This window comes from Triturus cristatus, chromosome 1_2 (assembly GCF_964204655.1).
Source record: "Triturus cristatus chromosome 1_2, aTriCri1.1, whole genome shotgun sequence".
Taxonomy (NCBI): Eukaryota; Metazoa; Chordata; class Amphibia; order Caudata; family Salamandridae; genus Triturus; species Triturus cristatus.
In genome coordinates this window covers 922,830,564-922,849,174 of record NC_140580.1, presented here as the reverse complement: position 1 = coordinate 922,849,174, position 18,611 = coordinate 922,830,564, and the positions used below count along the sequence as shown (strand labels likewise).

Below are 18,611 nucleotides of genomic sequence, written 5' to 3'. Positions count from 1 at the left end.
GGTGACCTAGACTCTGTCCCTTCTGCTTGCAGGTTCCTTCCTTCTTGATCCCCACCTTGGAATCCACCGGACACTCTTCACTGACTGCCTGTCAGCAACTTTCCTTCAGGCATCCATAGAAGTCAACGACGAAACCCGACGCAAGTTCACACCTATGCACCCGCAGCCCGTGGGCTAGGTAACTTGAGTACTTCGGTGCTCACAAGGGTATTGACTATCCTAGGGTCTAGTTTCCGAGTCTCGACTTTCTAGCTATTCCAGAAGTGTCCTAAAACTGTTTCATACTAATAATTACTTTTTCTATCGACTTTTACGCATTACGCGTGAGTATTTCCACTCTGCACCTGAATCCCGTAGGCCTCCCACTTCCTAACCTTTGGTAGTATAGTGTAGCCCCAGCGATTCCCTAGGCCTAGGCCTATCCTGTGTTCGTGACAGTGGTTCTTAGACCACTTACTTAGTATATGGTTTGCGTGGCCCCTAGGGCCTAACTGTATTACTTACCTGTGTGACTTAATGTATGCTTAAATAAGACTGTGTTGTACTTACCTCGAATCTCATAAAGAGTGCTGAGGGTTTGACTAGAATAAATACGTTCTATTTTGATATATATCTGTTGTGGTGTCCTTTCATTTGGTATTCAAGGGATTACAAATGGTATAACAGCTGGCTTCACATGCCATACAGAGTTTAGCCTAAGACTGCTCTTGTCCATGCTACCACTAGGATAGCTGGTCTATAAGGTTGACTTTACAACCAATCACCATAAGGGTTGTTTGGACTGATACAAGGTGTACACTAGAATTAGTGACATCATATATCAGGCCAACTTCTCACAGTATGGAGCCACATCCTTTGAAGGAGCATCAGCAGGAGGAGTAATCTCCCATTCAGGCTACAAATCCAGGCCACTAGCCGCCTTCAATTCATCAAACACATTGTCCGACTCCATCAGCTAACCTTCTTCTACTTCCTCCATCAGGTACCTCTGTTCCTCCAGTACCCTTTGGGCCTCCCTCCTAGATCTGATCCTCACAGCAGGAGTCGGCGGCGCCGTGACCGAATCCGACGGCACCGGCGTCGAGCGCGGATCCAAAGGAACAGCCGGCGTCAAATGAGGTCGAGTCAGCGCCGGTGAAGAAGGAAGCGACAGCGATGTCCTCGGCGCCGGAAAAAATGGCATGAAGGGAGCCTGAGGATAAGCTTGGAGAACTCCCAAACTGTAGGCCATAGGACCCATAGGACCCGAAGGTGCGCCAGAGGGGTACAAGGCTCTGGAGAAGACCCCATACATAGCATTAAGATAATGCGTCGGATCTTGACCTGGGCCTGGAAACGATGGGATATGGCTCAGGCTGAGGCATCATTGGACTCGGGCCGACCGGCGCCGACGGTGTAATCTGCGGAGCCAAAGGCTCACCCGGAGCTGGAAGCTCCTCAATCGGAACAGGAGACGAAGCCGGAGCCAGAGATGGAGCCGGCGTCGGAGATGGAGCCAGTGCCGGAGCCGGAGAATGCTTCAGTGAAGCCACAGTTGACGACAGGCCAACAGGAGAATTAGGAACAGGCGAAGGAGATACAAAGTCCTTACGGCGTCGGAAGGGCGAGGTCGATCGCGGAGCCGTATCCCTATCCGAGCGATGTCGAGATCCATGCCTCTTCTTTTTCTTGTGCTTCTTGGACTTAGAAGCATGTCCCGAAGTCGACTTCGATGCCGACCTCGACCTCTATCTTCTCCGGCATCTTTTCTGCTTTTTCATCCTGGCGATGAATAATTTGGCTTCCCTCTCCTTCGGAGCCTTTGAGCTCATCTTGCGACAGGAAGAACATCCATCTACATCGTGGTCCGATGAAAGACACCATACGCAGTCTTCATGCGGATCCGTTATTGACATGTGCTTACCGCACTCTCGACAAGGGTTAAAACCAGACTTCTTCGTCGTCATTTTCAGCTGAAGACAAGAAGAGAGAGAGAGATACTAGCAGAAAACAAAGTATCAAATACAGCTACAGAGAGAGTCCCTTAAACCGTTAGCGTCAACGGCGTGGAAAAAAGGGAACTGACGTCATCACACCGACGAGATCTTATGGAGCCGGTGACATCAGCGAAGTCGCGAGCGGAGCCGTGTCTCTGTGACGTCGTCTTCTACCTCATCGGCGTGGACTGCTACAAAAGTTTCCAAATGTTGCTGGCACAGGGGATATTCACAAGGTGAGGAATCCACTGGCAGATGTATCCATCAGAAAGAGCATGACTAAAGGTCGTCAGGGAATGGAGGACCCAGAAGGTCGTGGCTCGAACAGCAATCCGGTCTGCAGGGAGCCGAAGCCGCCCCCACCCGCCTGCGGAGAGGTTGTCGACGAGCATCAGGGATAACATCCCGTGCCACCCCAGCAGCCCAACATGTTACCCACCATGGTGCAGTCCAAAGGTGCCGCTGAAGGGGTAACAGGATGGTCCGACGGCTGTGAAAGGGAGGAGAGCACCGCCTCCCTCTCTTTGGTCATTGTAGCCTGGTCAGGTTTCAAGACAGTGGCCGACTTGCCCATTCTCTGCCATCTTGGCGCTCGACGAGAGCCCTGATCCTTGGGCTTCTCCACCTGCTCCGCCGATGTGCTGTCGAGGCCGAGGACCTCGAATGCCTCTGTGAGCGAGGGAATCTGGTGCAGCTTCCCGTGGAATTTAAAAATGATGCGGAAGGGATGGCCCCAGGAATAGGGGATTCCCTTCACGCGTAGGTGTGAGGTGACCGCCCTAAAGTCACGTTCCTTAATCACAGTGGAAGCCGCCAAGTCCTGTAAGATGGACATCGCCCGGCCCCGGAACTGGACTGGTTGGGCCTCTTGCGCCCTCCGTATTATTCGTTCAACTGAAAATTATGGACGCACACAAGAATGTTTGGCGGTGGGGCCTTGTTTCCCCATGGAAGACCCACTCTGTGTACCCGATCCATCTGGATATCATTCGGGCCTTCTTCTCCCAGTATCTCCTGAAACAGAGCCCCGACATATGCCCTAAGGTCGTCCCCTTCTCGCCACGGCACACCTCTAATCTGTACGTTATTCCGGCGAGAGCGGTTTTTCAGATCTTCAGCATGTGCCTTGAGATCGAGGTGCTGTTCCTGGAGGCGCAGCATGTCTTGCTGCAGTTGGTGGAGTTCTTCTTCCCGACTGAGCTCGCGCTCCTCTAGCGTAGCCACACGCTCTCCCACCTCATCCAGGTCCCTCCGCACCTCACGAAGATTGGCAGATAGCTGGCCCCTAAGCTACTGAATATCTTCTTTTATTGCAGCAAATAGTTCCAGCATAAAAGTCTTAGTGGCCGGGCCATCCTCTGCTTCCAATGCCCCATCTTGTTTGTCGCTAGTAGAGGCAATGGTCCACTGCTGCTTCAGGAGCATATTTTTCAGTGTCTTGTCTCTCTTATTGCGTGCCACCGCCATGACACAGGGGGTCAACCTCTGAGCCCCACTCGATTCTGGTCTGTGATGAGGGCCCACCTCCTCTCAAACTGTCCACTGCGGAGTGAGGCCCGGCACAGGTCACTGTTGGCAAATCTATTCTTCAACGTCTGCTTGCAGATGTTTATTAGTGGATCCGCCGTACGTATAAGATGGGCCAGAGTCTTACAGACCGGCTATCCGAATCCCTGCGCCGGAGGCAAGGTTCATAATCTTCAGCTTAAGCAGGACACCGCGGGTCCCCGGGTGCCTCACCGTCCCTCCACTAGGGCCTGCTCTGTCGTGGGCACAGGGCTAATATGCAATCCGGTCTGTTACTCTGAGCTGCCTCCGGGGCCCTTCTGCCTCTACACCCACGTGGCGCTCTGCAGCTGTAATCTGCCCCCTCCCGGACTCCAACCAGCGTCCAAGGCCCACCAGACCTCGTGTATAACTCTAGCCCGGGCCGATTCAGCCAGCTGCCTTTGCCTCCGTCAATGGTCCCCTAGGCTGCCGTCTGTGTGTTCAGGGCCCACCCCCCTGCGCTTGTCCCAGTGGGGTGCACTAAAAAAGAGCCTAGGGAGCTTCACGTAGCTTCCGCTCCCCAGGAGTAGCGGGGCGCTCGTCTGCAGCCCGGAATCCGCCAAGTTTGGAGTCAGGTCCCTGATCGCCTCTATTGTTGGGGGTCTCTCACCTCCTTATATGCGGGGAGAGGCCACTTCTCCTTGTGGCAGCAGAAGCTCACAGTGATGTAAGTGCAGGCCGCACTCCGGACCGGGCGATCCGCGGGAGCTCCAAGATGGCAGGTCTGGCAAAATGGCAGGTCCCCAAACGCTCCGCTCCCCGGCTGCCGCGCCTTTGCTTGGCCTCACCTCCTATAAGGCTGCAGATCACAGAATTCTGGCACACCGAGACCCACCCGCTCCTCTGCTATGTCCGCCAGCCAGTCTCTGCGCAGCGGTGGCCTCCCAGCGCTCCGCGGCTGAGCCGCTCCACCCTGCACTCGCTGCTCATCCCCAGGCCTGCTTGCTCCGCCTGCCAGGCCTCCGTTCCGGCACACAGCTCAGGCACCAGCAGGAAGACGTCTCGACCCCGGCCACACAGCAGACAGGTACGGCATCGACTTCTGGAGCCACCCGGACCCACTACAACGCTCTAGGGTACCGGGATGGGGCAGGATTACAAAGCTGAAATTTGGTGATGTCGGAGGGACACGATCCTGCGTCCTACTGTGCCGCCATCTTGGCCACGCACCCAGTATTGTATATCTTAAACAAACCCAACCTTTGCCCTCTAATTTCCTTGATGTAACTAGAGATTTCTCAGACATATATTTTGAGAAAGACTATGTTTATTTAATTATTTTAGAATACTTATGTGTACATACCTGTGAAGTACTGACTGATATAAATGAAGCAAACGCTATCTGCTATTTAATAACTCATAATGTACTCTCTGCGATGTAATGAATCCTGATGTAGTACTGACGAGAAGCTTTGTCAATGAGTTTAAAGGAAGAACCCCTACGATTTGAAAGGGCCACATTTAGTTTCCAATGAGGCGAATGCTTCCTAAACATCTTTCTACATTGCTTGTAGAAAATCCTTAGTCATCACAACTTTGAATAAAGAAGTGCGGAGGACACTTTCTGTACCCCTTAATGGCAGCAAGATTTACCTTAATTGGTGAACCTGACCATGATCATGCCATGCTCAGCATTTATGGGAAAACTGCTCCCTCCTGCCACTTTGTAGAGTTATAATTATTTGCATACACCAGATGCAGAATCTCTTTGACTTGAAGGAAAAAGATGATGTGGTTGATTGACACATGACCTCTTTCAGAATGTCCATGCAGCCTTATAAAAAGCCAAACTAGTATGTTTGAGTGTAAGATCCAGCCAAGAAATCTACAAAGGGCACATGGAGAAAATCAGACAACCACCACTGGCAGTGCCAGTCAGGAGTGATAAGTATTCATTTGGTATATTTTTAACTGACCGGGAGGACCAAGAAAATCAGAGGAAGCAGTGGAAAAGTGTGAGGAAATTTCCCTGACCAGTTGACCACAAGAGCAGTTCCCTTCTTCCTTGTTGGTATTATCTGTAGCGAGGTTTGGGCATTTGCAGTCTGCTGAAATTACTAACAAGTTTACTTCAGGAAAAGTCCATTTTTCAGAAGAGGTTATAGAGCAAATCATGATTTACGACCTATTCATCGCTTGCTTTTGAAAAATCTGCTGAGGGAATCTGGTTCCACATTTTCTATACCTGAAAGATGTGCTGCAGTGATCTGCAGATTTGGGGCTATTAGCCACTCCCAGATTCATTATGTCTTGAGATCTCTTGTGCCACCCTACTTCCTCAGTTTTACACTGCTGTGCCATCAGTCGGGCCAAGCAATGACTCGGTTCTGAAGAGGAAAAAAAACTCGCTACAAAGTAGATTCCCACTTATCCTCTTATGACCTGTAGTAGAATCTCATGCATTTTCACTCCTTTCATTAAATGACTTCGGGGATCCCACCAAAGCTGGCACCGAGGGAGAATGGAGAGGGGAAGACAGAAACATCAAAACATTCCAATGGTATCAAAGTTTACCCTGCCCCAGGGGGGAAAGCCTAAACTTACACCTGGCAAAATAACATCCGCCTTCAAACTTTCAATTGTGCCAACCCTGATCCTTCGTCTTGCTCGGACTTTTTGCAGTCCTAAGATTCCTGAACAGCCTATGGACGAGTAAATACATAAAACTTTTTGCCACATCACTCTGGGTTTTACAGGAAACCAAAGCGGTGCATACCCTTGCAATTCCAGCAGTTCATCCATTCTTTATGTCCTGGAGTTCCTTCTTTTTTCTTCTGTGGGACATAGATATTTTGCACTCTCTAAATAGCAAACCTCTCTTTTACGAAGCTGTCTATGTATCAGCTTTGTGTTCCATGGGGTCATTCAATAAGCCTTGTCCCAACTCTTACTGTTCCTTTATCGGACACACACGTAGGCAGATGCCACACTTTGCGTACCTTCAACACAATCCAACACTCCAGATTTAACATCCCATCAGCAGTGCTTTGGTGTCACACGACTCAAGGACTGGAGGTACTCCTAAGATCCTCATCTTCTTTACCCAGGCTGGCTGTCAGTTAACTTAACCTCTTGTTCCAAGTGCAGTATGGTGAAAACTATACCGTGTTTATGTTTCCTGTGCTGCTGTAGCTTGTCTTTACAGTTTTCCACTCAGTTATGCAATTTAGTCAACTTCTTCTCCAACTAACTCCTCCCAACTCAACTCTTCAAGTTTGCTTTCAAATTTCCACACACTCTTCAATGGACAAGACCTTATGGTCCATGCTCCAAGCACTGGCTCTGAAATCACAGAGAGTCAGAGATTAAAGAATCCCCTTCAAACAGGTCGTACAACCGGAGATCTTCAGATTCATCGGTTTCACAGCGATTCTGGGGAGAGCTCATGCTTATTGAGAGGAAGAATGATTTTATCTCATGGGTTCCCTTACCTTTGGTTTCATTAGGGGCATGACGCCAGCTGGAATTCAATCTAGTGCAGACAGCAGTAAAGAAGCATCACTGGGTGTGTCAGATCAGGGAACTGGCTATTAGGTCAATGTATCTTTACAGTATCTGTAGCTTGGCTATCATGTGCTACCCAGCCTAGACTCGGATCCACGCTTGCACTATGAACAGATTTCAAGGTGGGCACTGCTGACGCACCAGTTATGCAGCAAGGAGGCATGGCCTTCCTGGACCCGATTCATCACAGACCACTAGGACCCGGAAACACTCTTCTAGATCTTGCCCCTGGTAAGATGATGGGTGCACATTAATGGATGCACGGGGCACTGGCACTTATGAGAGATGGGGCCACCATGCTGTATTACACTGTGGTGGTATCTTGAAAGGAGCGATGAAACAGAAGGCATACTGCCTCCTGTTTCGTGGGTATAGTGGAATCCGACAGACATCAAGACAGGGCTTTCCTGCACTTCTCAAGGTGGTTCACTCTCATTAAAGAAACTGCCTCCCACTGTGTGCCCTTGTCGTTATTCCCCGACCTTGATGTGGGAACTGAGCCAGAGCTGTTCGGAATCCATCTGCCCAAGATCCCAACAATTTCGTCCTAACTTGTGATTTTTTAACATTTAAATTGGCATATTTAAAAAAAAATAAAAAATTGGCATATTTAAAAATAAAATAAAAAAATCCAGCCAATATAAGCTGGCAGAAAATAATACTGTGATCCTTTGTATAGGCGTGATGAATCGATGCTTTTGACTAGCAGTGAACATGCGTTGAAAGAGCAGATGTTTTCATCCCCAACCCCTTCAGTGAGGCGGATATATTGAGATTCACAGCTCATTCTGTAATAAATCACTTGGCGGAGGATTCTCTCTTGGCTCCCTCTTTTACACTCTGATCCTGACCTGTACTCCAGCGGTCTCTCTACAGAAAAGGGCTACTATTTGCACATAATTTAACCTCTAAAGAAACATAAATAGCACTATCGTGTCAAGGATGGAAGTAGGTGTCAAAGTAGGATGGCGACCGAAAGGAGGATTCCAAGTAACTCTAAAGTCCCTGCCACCGTTTCCGATACACTGTGGGCACTTTTATTGATTCTAGGTTGCCACGTGCATGTTGGCAATCATGTAATTGACTGTATCTTTGAAAGGAACAACTGAACCCGACCGCAATGTTTGAACCGGTCAATATGTACTTTATAGAATAATTAGGAGAAAATACGTTTGTCATTCTGAGGGACTTAAACGTTTTTTTCTTTTACACAAGGGGGGAGAGAGCGGCATTAAAAAGTATGAAGACCATTGCACTGTTGTCACCTTTTCCGTCAGAGCAAATTCTATCCGGCTCGTCCGCGTGGTTTTCCAGTTTCCTTTTCCGACCCTTCTTTACGGGAGCGCCGCCGTCTGGTGGGGATTTCAAACTTTGTTCGACTTCCAGTTTCTGTTGGTGGTGTCTGTAATTTGGAAAAAGATACAAAAATATTGCAATATAACTCAAGGTTTATTTATCAAGTGAACCCTTGTTGTAGAGAAATAATTACTTGCGCATTCAGATTGAACGTTTTGGTTACAACAGGCCGTGTCTATGGGAATAATTAGGGCGCATAAAAAGTGCTAAATGTTTTTCTGCGCTATCTCCTTAATCCAGGAAACCTAGAGTTTCAACCAAGCTAGAGAAATACTGGTGCAACAGTGACACTTACTGGCTAACGGTAGTACAGCATTAGCCGATGTTCTGCATGGATCAAACTGATATCGTGTAGAGCAGAGGTCTTCAAACTTTTGTAGGTTGAGCCCCCCCCTCCCCCAGCTGAATTTTGTTAAATGTCGGCCCCCCCCACCAACTGATATACATTTCTGGAATCTGGTACACTACATAATCGACCGCCACCCGCATATCCCGGGCCATATCCGGCAAATAACGTTCAACACAAAAAGAGTTTAGTTAACTGTAGGTTTGTGAGTGGGTGTGGTTAAATGACATTGTGAGTGCAGAGTGATCACTGTGAGTGCAGGGTGAATGGTGTGAGTGCATGGGAAACAGTGTGAGGGCATTGTGATCGCTGTGAGTGCAGGGTGAGCGTGAAAGTGAAGGGCGAAAATGAGGAGTGTGTTGTCTGAATGTAGGGTGCATTCCCAGACACTTGAAGTATGTCAGCATGTTATTGTCTGCGGCGTAGGACTTCACATATAGGTTAAACTATTGCTATTATGGCATTAACCAGGGATAGAGGGTGGAAGAAATAAATAACGTGCTGATCCTGCAACAAACTTCCAGTTTTATAATTAGGGTTGCCAGCTCCATATTTTGATGTCTCAGGCAGGACAAAAATAAGCAGTCACCTAAAGCTGTATTTTCACCACTTATCTGTGGATACTTTGAATAGCAAATATAAATATAAAGCACTTTAAATTGTGTTCTAGGGCTGCCTGAAAGATCCATGACTGAAAGGGAACAAAGACAGAAAAGTCACATTCAAATGAATACATACTTCTTTATTGATAACCCGTATTTAGTGCCAAGACAAGCAATTTGCAGGGTGTTTATACAAAACATAGCTGGCATTTTTCTTTTGGCATGAAGCCCTTCTAGCCCTGTGGGTGTTTATGCCTGCCTGTATAATTCTAAAAGAAACTACGTATTTCCAGCTTGCCTCCTGTGCTCTTCTAAATGCAGCCCAAGTGCAACATTCCACACAATTGCCTGGGAGGCCGGTGTAATAGTTGAACTCCAGTACAGGAATATTTTAGAGAAAGTTAAACATTCCCCAAATATTTAACACAACCGGGTTCAGCACTATTTAAGAAAAGTCAATGAGTATATGAAGGAATGTCCAAGACGTCGATGTGATTTTCCATAAGAAATTCTTTTCTTCTTATATGAGGAACATTATCTGAGAAGCCAGTAATCCGATCTCTTCCTCCTGTCCCGATAAAGGTTTCTCCCTACACCAAAAAGCAAACGGCGGGAAGCGTTGAAGAAAAAGCTGCAATACTCGAGTAGCAGGAGTATTGCAGCTTTTTCTTCAACGCTTCCCGCCGTTTGCTTTTTGGTGTAGGGATAAACCTTTAGATAATGTTCCTCATATAAGAAGTCTATTGAAGTATTGGACCTTGCAGTAATCATTGCGAATCACATTGATGATTAATCTGAACACCCTTTATATTGATCTTTGAAGCCCTGAAGAAGTCTCTTTATAAGAGACGAAACGCGTCGACTATGGTTCTTCATGTCTATATATGAAATAAAGAAAATAATTTCTTATGGAAAACCACATCGACGTCTTGGACATTCCTTCATATACTCATTGACTTTTCTTAAATAGTGCTGAACCCCGTTGTGTTTAATCTTATGATAGGACTTGTTCCTGGTTGAGGAGCGTAGAGGGAAGTGCTCCTCGGTTCGTTGCACCATATGATTTTTAAATAAAAACACTATTCATCTGTCAGGTGCGGTATCAATAGCCTTTACCCTCATTCTTTGTTTGTTTTAAATTCCCCAAATATTTACTAACAGGTTTGAAATGGTGTAATTTAGCTTCTCTGTGCAGACCCAGGGGCTGCTGCCCTAAAGGTACCTCTGAAGACAAAAGACTAGGACTATCTCATAACCCACAAAAGTACTTCAGCCCTCAAAGTAAGCACAAAAAGCACTACATATTTGCCAGTGCAATACAGTTTAGGAAGCTAAGCTTATACATACTCTACTGCCTGTATAATTCTAAAAGAAACTTTTTCTCCTTTCTGGGAAAAGCTAATCCTCCCAGGAAGGGGTTAAATTCCTACAGCTGAAATGCTTCAGCTGCAGTGGGAGGCAGGGAGTCTCCTCTGCTAAATCCGAAAGCAAACGAACACGCTTTCGGTTTTAGCAGAGGAGACTCCTTGCCTCCCACTGCAGCTGAAGTATTACAGTTGTAGGAATTTAACCCCGTGAAATTGCATAAGCATTCATGCCCGATCGATTTCCCCTCTCTCCATCCCGCCCCCCCCCCCCCCCCCGTTACAGCCGAATCTCTGCCCAACATCCCCCTCTTCCCTCCATGGACTTATTATGGTTACTGACGTGGACTACAAATCATAATTATGAACCATATGACACGTTTAATAAATCGGTAAACAGAAGGCGGGAAGTGGGTTAATGCCCAAACATAACCCAAACACTTCACTGGAGGATACCTGAAAGTCACATCCTCCCAGGACAGGGTTAAATTCTTACGGCTGAAATGCTTCAGCTACAGTGGGAGGCAAGGAGTCTCCTCTACTAAAACTGAATCGGTTTTAGCAGTGGAGACTCCTTGCCTCCCACTGCAGCTGAAGCATTTCAGCTGTAGGAATTAACCCTGAGGAATTGCAGAAGCATGGGCACGTCTAGCCCCATCGATTTCCCCTCCCCCCAACCCTCCATTACGGCGTTCCGGCGAACATCAGTCCAACATCCACCCCCCCCCACCAATTTCGCCGCACTTCCTGCAATCTCAGTTGCTGTCCCCCTCATTGGTGGAACGTTACTGGTGACGTTCCTACGTTCTAATTGGCTGCTGCTCCGGCTTTCTCCAATCAAAAAATTTCCATTTCAAATGGGTGATAACTTGCGACGTGAGACAGAGGAAAAAGAAGACAACAAAGATAAAGTTTTAGGGCAGAGTGCGCCCCCCCCCCGCTGGGGGTGCGCCCTACAGATTGAAGAACTCTGGTGTAGAGGTAACACCGCCCAGTGTTCCACCACAACATGGCACTGGCTGAGGTACAGACAGTAGCATAGCAATAACAAGTTTCCAGTGACACCAAGTGTCAAACCATGGAATGATGACTGACATCTTAAAGGACTGGAGCAGATAGGCACTTCCACCAGCATACACTCATTAATATCCTTAGAAATAATTAAAAAACATTTTTTTTTATTGTTTTCAAACACAACACAAATTAAATGCAGGAGCAGCAAGTAAATCAACACTTCAACAGCTCGTAAACCAAGCGATTAATTTCTGATATTACACTCATCCCACTGCCCCCGTACTGTCTGCGTACCAAAAGTCCTCTCTGCTTGACGTGTGATTTAAGGTGTGTAGTACTTTGAAATATTTTTAATACAAATATATATGAAATAAGAAGACAAAAATACCTTTCTTCAATTATTGCACTACTTTTATATTTCTTGCTCGCCGTGCCACCAGAGTCAAGCTAGCCTGGCGAATGAGGGGTGATACCCCAAAACCAGTATCAAAACTCTTGTTTCCAGCCCAGGGAGGACCTAGCCTGGCAGTTCGGGCTGGACTGCTCCAATGGGGAACAGGATCAAGACTAATTTGCATATGGCCTGGTCTAAACTGGAATGTCAAGGTGAGCACAAGCATTTGCAATGCAAGAGAGGTGCAGTGAGACTAAAACATACAGGGAGAGTAGGAAAGACACAGCGAAAAGACACAGCGAAAAGACTGGAAAAGGCGACAGCACAGAACGGGAGAAACCGGAGGAATAAAGATGAACAGATATGAAAAAAGAATGGAAGCGAGAAAAAGAGAGACTTGCACTGAGATTAAGAGAGAGACAGTTGCAAGGACAGACTGAGATATGCATAGTATAAAAATAAGTGAAGAGATACTTTTACAGATAGATACAAAGAGAAATGGAGAAATATTGGGAAAGATGAAGTATACAAAGAAGTCAATGTTTGACGTGGGTTTAAAGTTAAGGCAACATCTTAAACGCACTTTGCTCTGGCCCTGTTGGTAGGCGGCGGTACTGACAAATGCTTTTAAACAGGATGGTGGCAAATCAAAATGTTATAAATAAAGTGTTAAAACAAAAACATCTAATCATTATTTTTTATGCACATGCAATGATATTGCATGCTCACTGTGCTGTGTGATACACTCTACTGTTTTCAATGGCTAGATCAGTGATACATAAATACTGCAAATAAAATACGATTGCGACTGTGCACTGTCAGTGTCCTGGCCAAAGAGGACATAAAAGAGCTGAAACTGGATCATAAATTCAAAGCAGTTCCGATCTGGGACCCAGGTCCCCCATCATCCTTAAAATGTCCCTGTTAAAGAGGGATATTTTAACTGGAGCAAACAATCTCCACCACACGTGTTGTGAGGAGCTGCCATGTGCTAGCAACAAATCTGCAGTACTTCTGTTCATTGCCATCAACGTGAAGATGCTGTGTACTCTTGAGTTTTTATGTATGTACGTTGTTTGTCCTTTAGTAGTTCTCCATTTGCATTATATTTGTAATTCACAAAATGTCCATGAAATTTGTCATTGCTTGCTATCCGATTGCTTTGTTTTCATGGCTGATGCCTTTAATCTAATTACACAGCCTGCGGAGGGGGTAGAGACCTTGTGTAAACAACAGGAGACAAAATATGGCCCTTCAGAGCTGCCAACTGGGAAGCCAAGTTGGAGTCTCAGCGTCGGCCCAACACCTAGTGATTCATGGCAAATAAATGAATCTCCCCGTGCCTAAAAAAAACAAGTGTTCCATGGCTAAACACTTATAAGGTCCCAAAGGCGAGACCTATTGGCTATGCCAATGCTTGTTTTTAAAGTTGAGCTTTGCGCACTGATTGAACCAGTCTTCTGCGAATGCTAACTCTACCAGAGACAATGCGTGCAGCGTGGATTTCACTAATCCGGTCAAGATACAACAGCCTCAAACACCGCCAACACAAGACAGCTTGTCAGGCCCTTCCCGGGTTGCAATCCACAGAGATAGTTAAGATCACATTTATTTAGAGAAGATTATGCCATGACATGGCTTCCCACCACTCTGACATGCTCCCGTTCCCCAAGGCCTGGGTGATATTTATATGCAGTATCCCATATTATTTTCCCTGTTGTTATGGTAATAGGAGTTGTGTGTTTACAGTGCTATCAAGTTCGAACAGGCCATGTTGTAGATTCTATATCACCGCCTTGCATTAAAACGGAGCGGAGGGCCTGTGTGCGTGCAAGCCCATTGTGCATTTAATGAGCGCCTCAACCAGCGGCGCGGGAGGGAGTGGGCCCCGGGCGCGCTGGAATTCCACATCGCTCCCCTCTGTGGTTAGCGAGATGCCTTCTCACCTGGAAGGTTAATAGGGGTATGTGCTAAGCCTTGAAAGAGACCAGGAATTCAAGCTGGATTGAAAGCGTCCAAATACAACAAGGCTTATGATGTTTGAAGCCTGGCCGGTGTACTGCTGAAATGCTTTAACGACATGCCGCCTAAACCTTGGTTTAATCCTTGACATCCATACATGCTCACGAAAATCACTCCATCTCCTATTCTTCACTCAGTATTGCCTTCAGCGGGTTCTCCTCGCAGCCTGTTCCTGTATAACTAGAGCACATACCTCGCTGTGCCGGGCAGCACCTCTCTGCTAAACATTGCGGGAAGCGTGTGTTTAATTGGGCGATTCATCGCTGAGGTATTTTTAGGAATGCACGAGCATGCATTTACTTCCAGCATCGCACTATCCAGTAACAGGGAGTTGATACGAGCAGTGGACAGTCAGACATAAAACATTCCCAGCGCGAGGACTGTGGGCCATTATCTCCTCTCAGCGCTGACTCAACCCCTGCTCAAGAAGCGTGGAAAAAATAACACCAGGGTGTTGCTACAACACCGGCTGCGATAAGGCTCCATGGTATCAGGGCCAATAGCTGGATTAATTTTATCTTCCTGGATTACATTTCTAGCTCCGATCACAATAGACAGCACGAAAGAGATGTCTGCAGAGAGAGTGCACAGTCGTTACACCAGCACAACACAGAATGAGTGAAAGAAATACAGTGAAGTGCAAAAAAAGGCCCTGATTAAGATTGAATTAAGATATCGCTCTTGTTGTTGTTCCAGGCCTGAGTTTTTAAGGCAGCTGCAAGAAGATGAAAACTAATTGAAGTCTGTACTGAAAGCAGCTTGGCACTGTAATCGAAACTGAATGCTACAGCATCTCAAACAAGCCCGCGAATGGTGTGCGCGCGCCACAGCGAGCGATCGGTTTTTAATTATCGCGCCCGTGTCTGGGAACGATAATTGAAACCACATGGCGGCCATGCGGGTAACCGCTACCAATAGGCCATGGGCAGAGCAATGTGCCCGTCTTTGGCCAATTGCGTGCTGTCTTTGTTAAAAAGACGCACGCAAAGGTCAACAGCCTGGGGCAAAACTAAAAGCACACACACAAGCGTGTGCGAGCATCTGGTGCGATTTCTGAAAGCCCTTACATAAAGTCTCGCAGCGCATGCACGCTGCGCTAGGCTCGAACTAAAAAAAACAAACTATGGATTTAGGCCCAGAACTCTGTACTCGGGCGAATGCATGACATTGTTCAACATTCTGTCCATCAATTGTTCTTTTTGCATTTATGACCCTGAGTGGGATTGGTATGCCCAGATGTGGGTCCTGTGCTCTCCATGCCACTGGAGTTAAGCTAGCCTGGATGATGAGGAGTAATGAACAAGTTACTTACCTTCGGTAACGCTTTTTCTGGTGGATACAGTATCTGCCTGTGGATTCCTCACCTTGTGAATATCCCCTGCGCCAGCATTCCACGGAACGTTTTTCCCCAGCTCTCTACGCCGACGTGGACGTCATATTGCATCGGCTCTGTTCGCGACTCTGTATGACGTCACCGGAGCCATAAGAAAGCCACGTCGGCGTGATGACGTCAGTTCCACCCATTTTTTCCGTGCCTCCGAGGCGCACAGGTGGACCAATGACAGATTCAAAGTATACACAGTATACAATCAAATATACATAGTACATAAACAAAAGGAAAGCTAAAGAAAACAAGCATTTCCTACCAATGTACCAGAAAGAAAGAAGCTACAAAGCATAACAACATCTCAAACAAGACATCTTTTAAGGTATACAAAGGTGGACAACCGGGAGGCGGGTGGGCCAGTGAGGAATCCACAGGCAGACACTGTATCCACCAGAAAAAGCGTTATCGAAGGTAAGTAACTTGTTCTTCTGATGGATACATCTGCCAGTGGATTCCTCACCTTGTGAATAGATTCCCACAGCAAGACAGAGCGTGCGAAGTGGCCCTCCCTCCTCATCTCAGAGTCCAAGCAATAATGCTTTGCGAAAGTATGGAAGGAGGTCCAAGTAGCAGCTTTACAAATGTCTGCCACAGGAACACCCCTGGCCAAAGCAGATGTAGACGATTTAGCTCTAGTTGAATGAGCCCTAATACCCTCAGGAGGAACCTTACCAGCCAGGGCATAGCAGATCTTGATGGCAAGGATGATCCATCTCGATAAAGTGCGCTTGTGCACAGCTCTTCCTTTAGAATGACCAACATAACCCACGAAGAGCTGATCGTCCGGACGAAAGTCTTTCGTTCTGTCCAAGTAAAAGCTCACAGCTCTCTTTGGGTCCAGGCGATGAAGTCTTTCCTCCTCTTTGGAGGAATGAGGAGGTGGATAAAAAACAGGGAGAGTAATAGACTGCCCCAAATTAAACGGAGTAACTACTTTAGGCAAGAAAGTAGCCCTGGTCCTGAGAACCATCCTTTCAGCATGCAATGTTAAAAACGGGGGTTTAGAACTAAGAGCTTGAAGCTCACTCACCCTCCTTGCCGAGGTTATGGCTACAAGAAAGACCGTCTTAAAGGACAACAGCCTCAAAGGACAACTATGAAGAGGCTCAAACGGAGTCCCCATCAGAAAAGTTAAGACAAGATTAAGGTCCCACTGTGGCATTACAAAAGGAGTAGGTGGAAACCTGTTTGTAAGTCCTTTGATAAACCTTAGTACAATAGGAGATTTAAATAATGACGGTTGATCAGGAAGACATAGAAAAGCCGATAAGGCTGATAGATAGCCCTTGACCGTGGCCACAGCACATCTCTGCTGAGCCAGGGAAAGAGCAAACTGAAGCACATCAGAAAGATGGGCTTTTAAAGGGTCAATGGATCTCTCTCCACACCACTTAACAAACTTAGACCACCTATATGAGTAAACAGACTTGGTGGAGTGTCGCCTGGCCGATAAAATAACATCCACCACATCAGGCGGGAGAGAGAAAAAACTCAGGTTGCCCCGTTCAATCTCCAGGCATGAATGTGTAAGCTCTAGAGTTGGGGGTGTAGAACCTGCCCCTCCGACTGCGAGAGGAGGTCTGCCCTGAGAGGGAGACGGAGCGGAGGGCACGAGGAGAGGTGGAGAAGATCTGTATACCACACCCTTCTTGGCCAATCCGGGGCGACCAATATAACTCGGGCCCGGTCTTGGCGAATCTTCCTCAGATCCCGAGGAATCAAGGGTATGGGAGGAAACGCGTAAAGGAGTTGTGAGCCCCAACTCAACTGAAACGCGTCCCGCAACGCTCCCTGAATCGGAAACTGGAGACTGCAGAATGACAGGCAGTGCGCATTCTCGCGGGTGGCGAAAAGGTCCACACGAGGAGTCCCCCACGTCCGAAAGACATGACGAACCACCTCTGGATGGAGCCTCCACTCGTGGTCGGCGGAGAACTGCCGGCTGAGACTGTCCGCACGCACGTTCAGCACCCCGGCCAGATGATTTGCCATCAGACAAATTTGATGGTCCTGAGCCCAGGATCAGAGACGCAGAGCCTCTCTGCAGAGACAATGCGACCCCACTCCTCCCTGCTTGTTGACATACCACATCGCGGTAGTGTTGTCCGTCAGGACTTGAACAGACTGACCGCGAAGGGAAGGGAGGAAGGCCTTGAGTGCCAAACGATTCGCCCGCAATTCCAGAAGGTTGATGTGAAGCAACCTTTCCTCTGGAGACCAAAGACCCTTGATCTCCAGATCCCCCAGATGAGCACCCCACCCTAGGGAGGAGGCATCCGTTATCACTGTGGCCACCGATGGAGGCAGATGGAAGGGCTTCCCTTGAGACAGATTTCCCTCCACGCTCCACCAAGATAGATCCGCTGCAGCTTCTCCGGAGATCCTGATCGACTCCCTGAGATCTCCGTTGTGCTGATACCACTGCCTGCGGAGACACCACTGGAGCGCCCTCATGTGCCAGCGTGCATGGTTGACCAACAGAATGCAGGAAGCGAACAAACCGAGCAGACGAAGGACCTTCAGAACTGGAACAACCGCTCCATTGTGGAATAAAGGGATCATCTCCTGAATGTCGAGAATTCTTTGAGGAGGAGGAAATGCTCGACACACAGTAGTATCCAGTACCGCCCCTATAAACAGGTTGCGTTGAGAGGGCACCAGGTGAGATTTGGGCACATTGATCGAAAAACCCAAGTTGAATAACAGCTGAGATGTTACCTGCAGATGATGTTGCACCATCTCTAGGGACTCTGCCTTCAGAAGCCAGTCGTCCAGGTAGGGGAAAACCGTAATCCCCGACCTCCTGAGATGAGTAGCCACCACTGCCATCACCTTCGTGAAGACTCGAGGTGCGGTAGTAAGACCAAACAGGAGGACCGTAAACTGGTAATGTTGCGACCCAACCGTAAAACGGAGATACTTCCTGTGCGACTTCAGGATTGGGACATGGAAGTACGCGTCCTGCAAGTCGATCGACACCATCCAGTCTCCTTGCTGCAACGCCTGAAGAACCTGCGCAAGGGTCAGCATCTTGAATTTCTCCTGTTTCAGGTAAAAATTCAAGACTCTGAGGTCCAGGATTGGACACAATCTGCCGT

General features: G+C 47.5%; 1 protein-coding gene across 4 annotated transcripts in view; it reads right to left on the bottom strand.

The window, feature by feature from the left end:
• The window catches only part of NMNAT1 (nicotinamide nucleotide adenylyltransferase 1), a 260,444-nt gene that overhangs the window by 65,262 nt on the left and 176,571 nt on the right, over positions 1-18,611 (bottom strand). For all 4 annotated transcript variants that reach the window (XM_085609796.1, XM_085609795.1, XM_085609794.1 and 1 more), the window contains one exon: positions 8,294-8,430. In XM_085609796.1, coding sequence (XP_085465922.1) covers positions 8,294-8,430 — 137 coding nt within the window. The remainder of the gene's footprint in view (positions 1-8,293; positions 8,431-18,611) is intronic.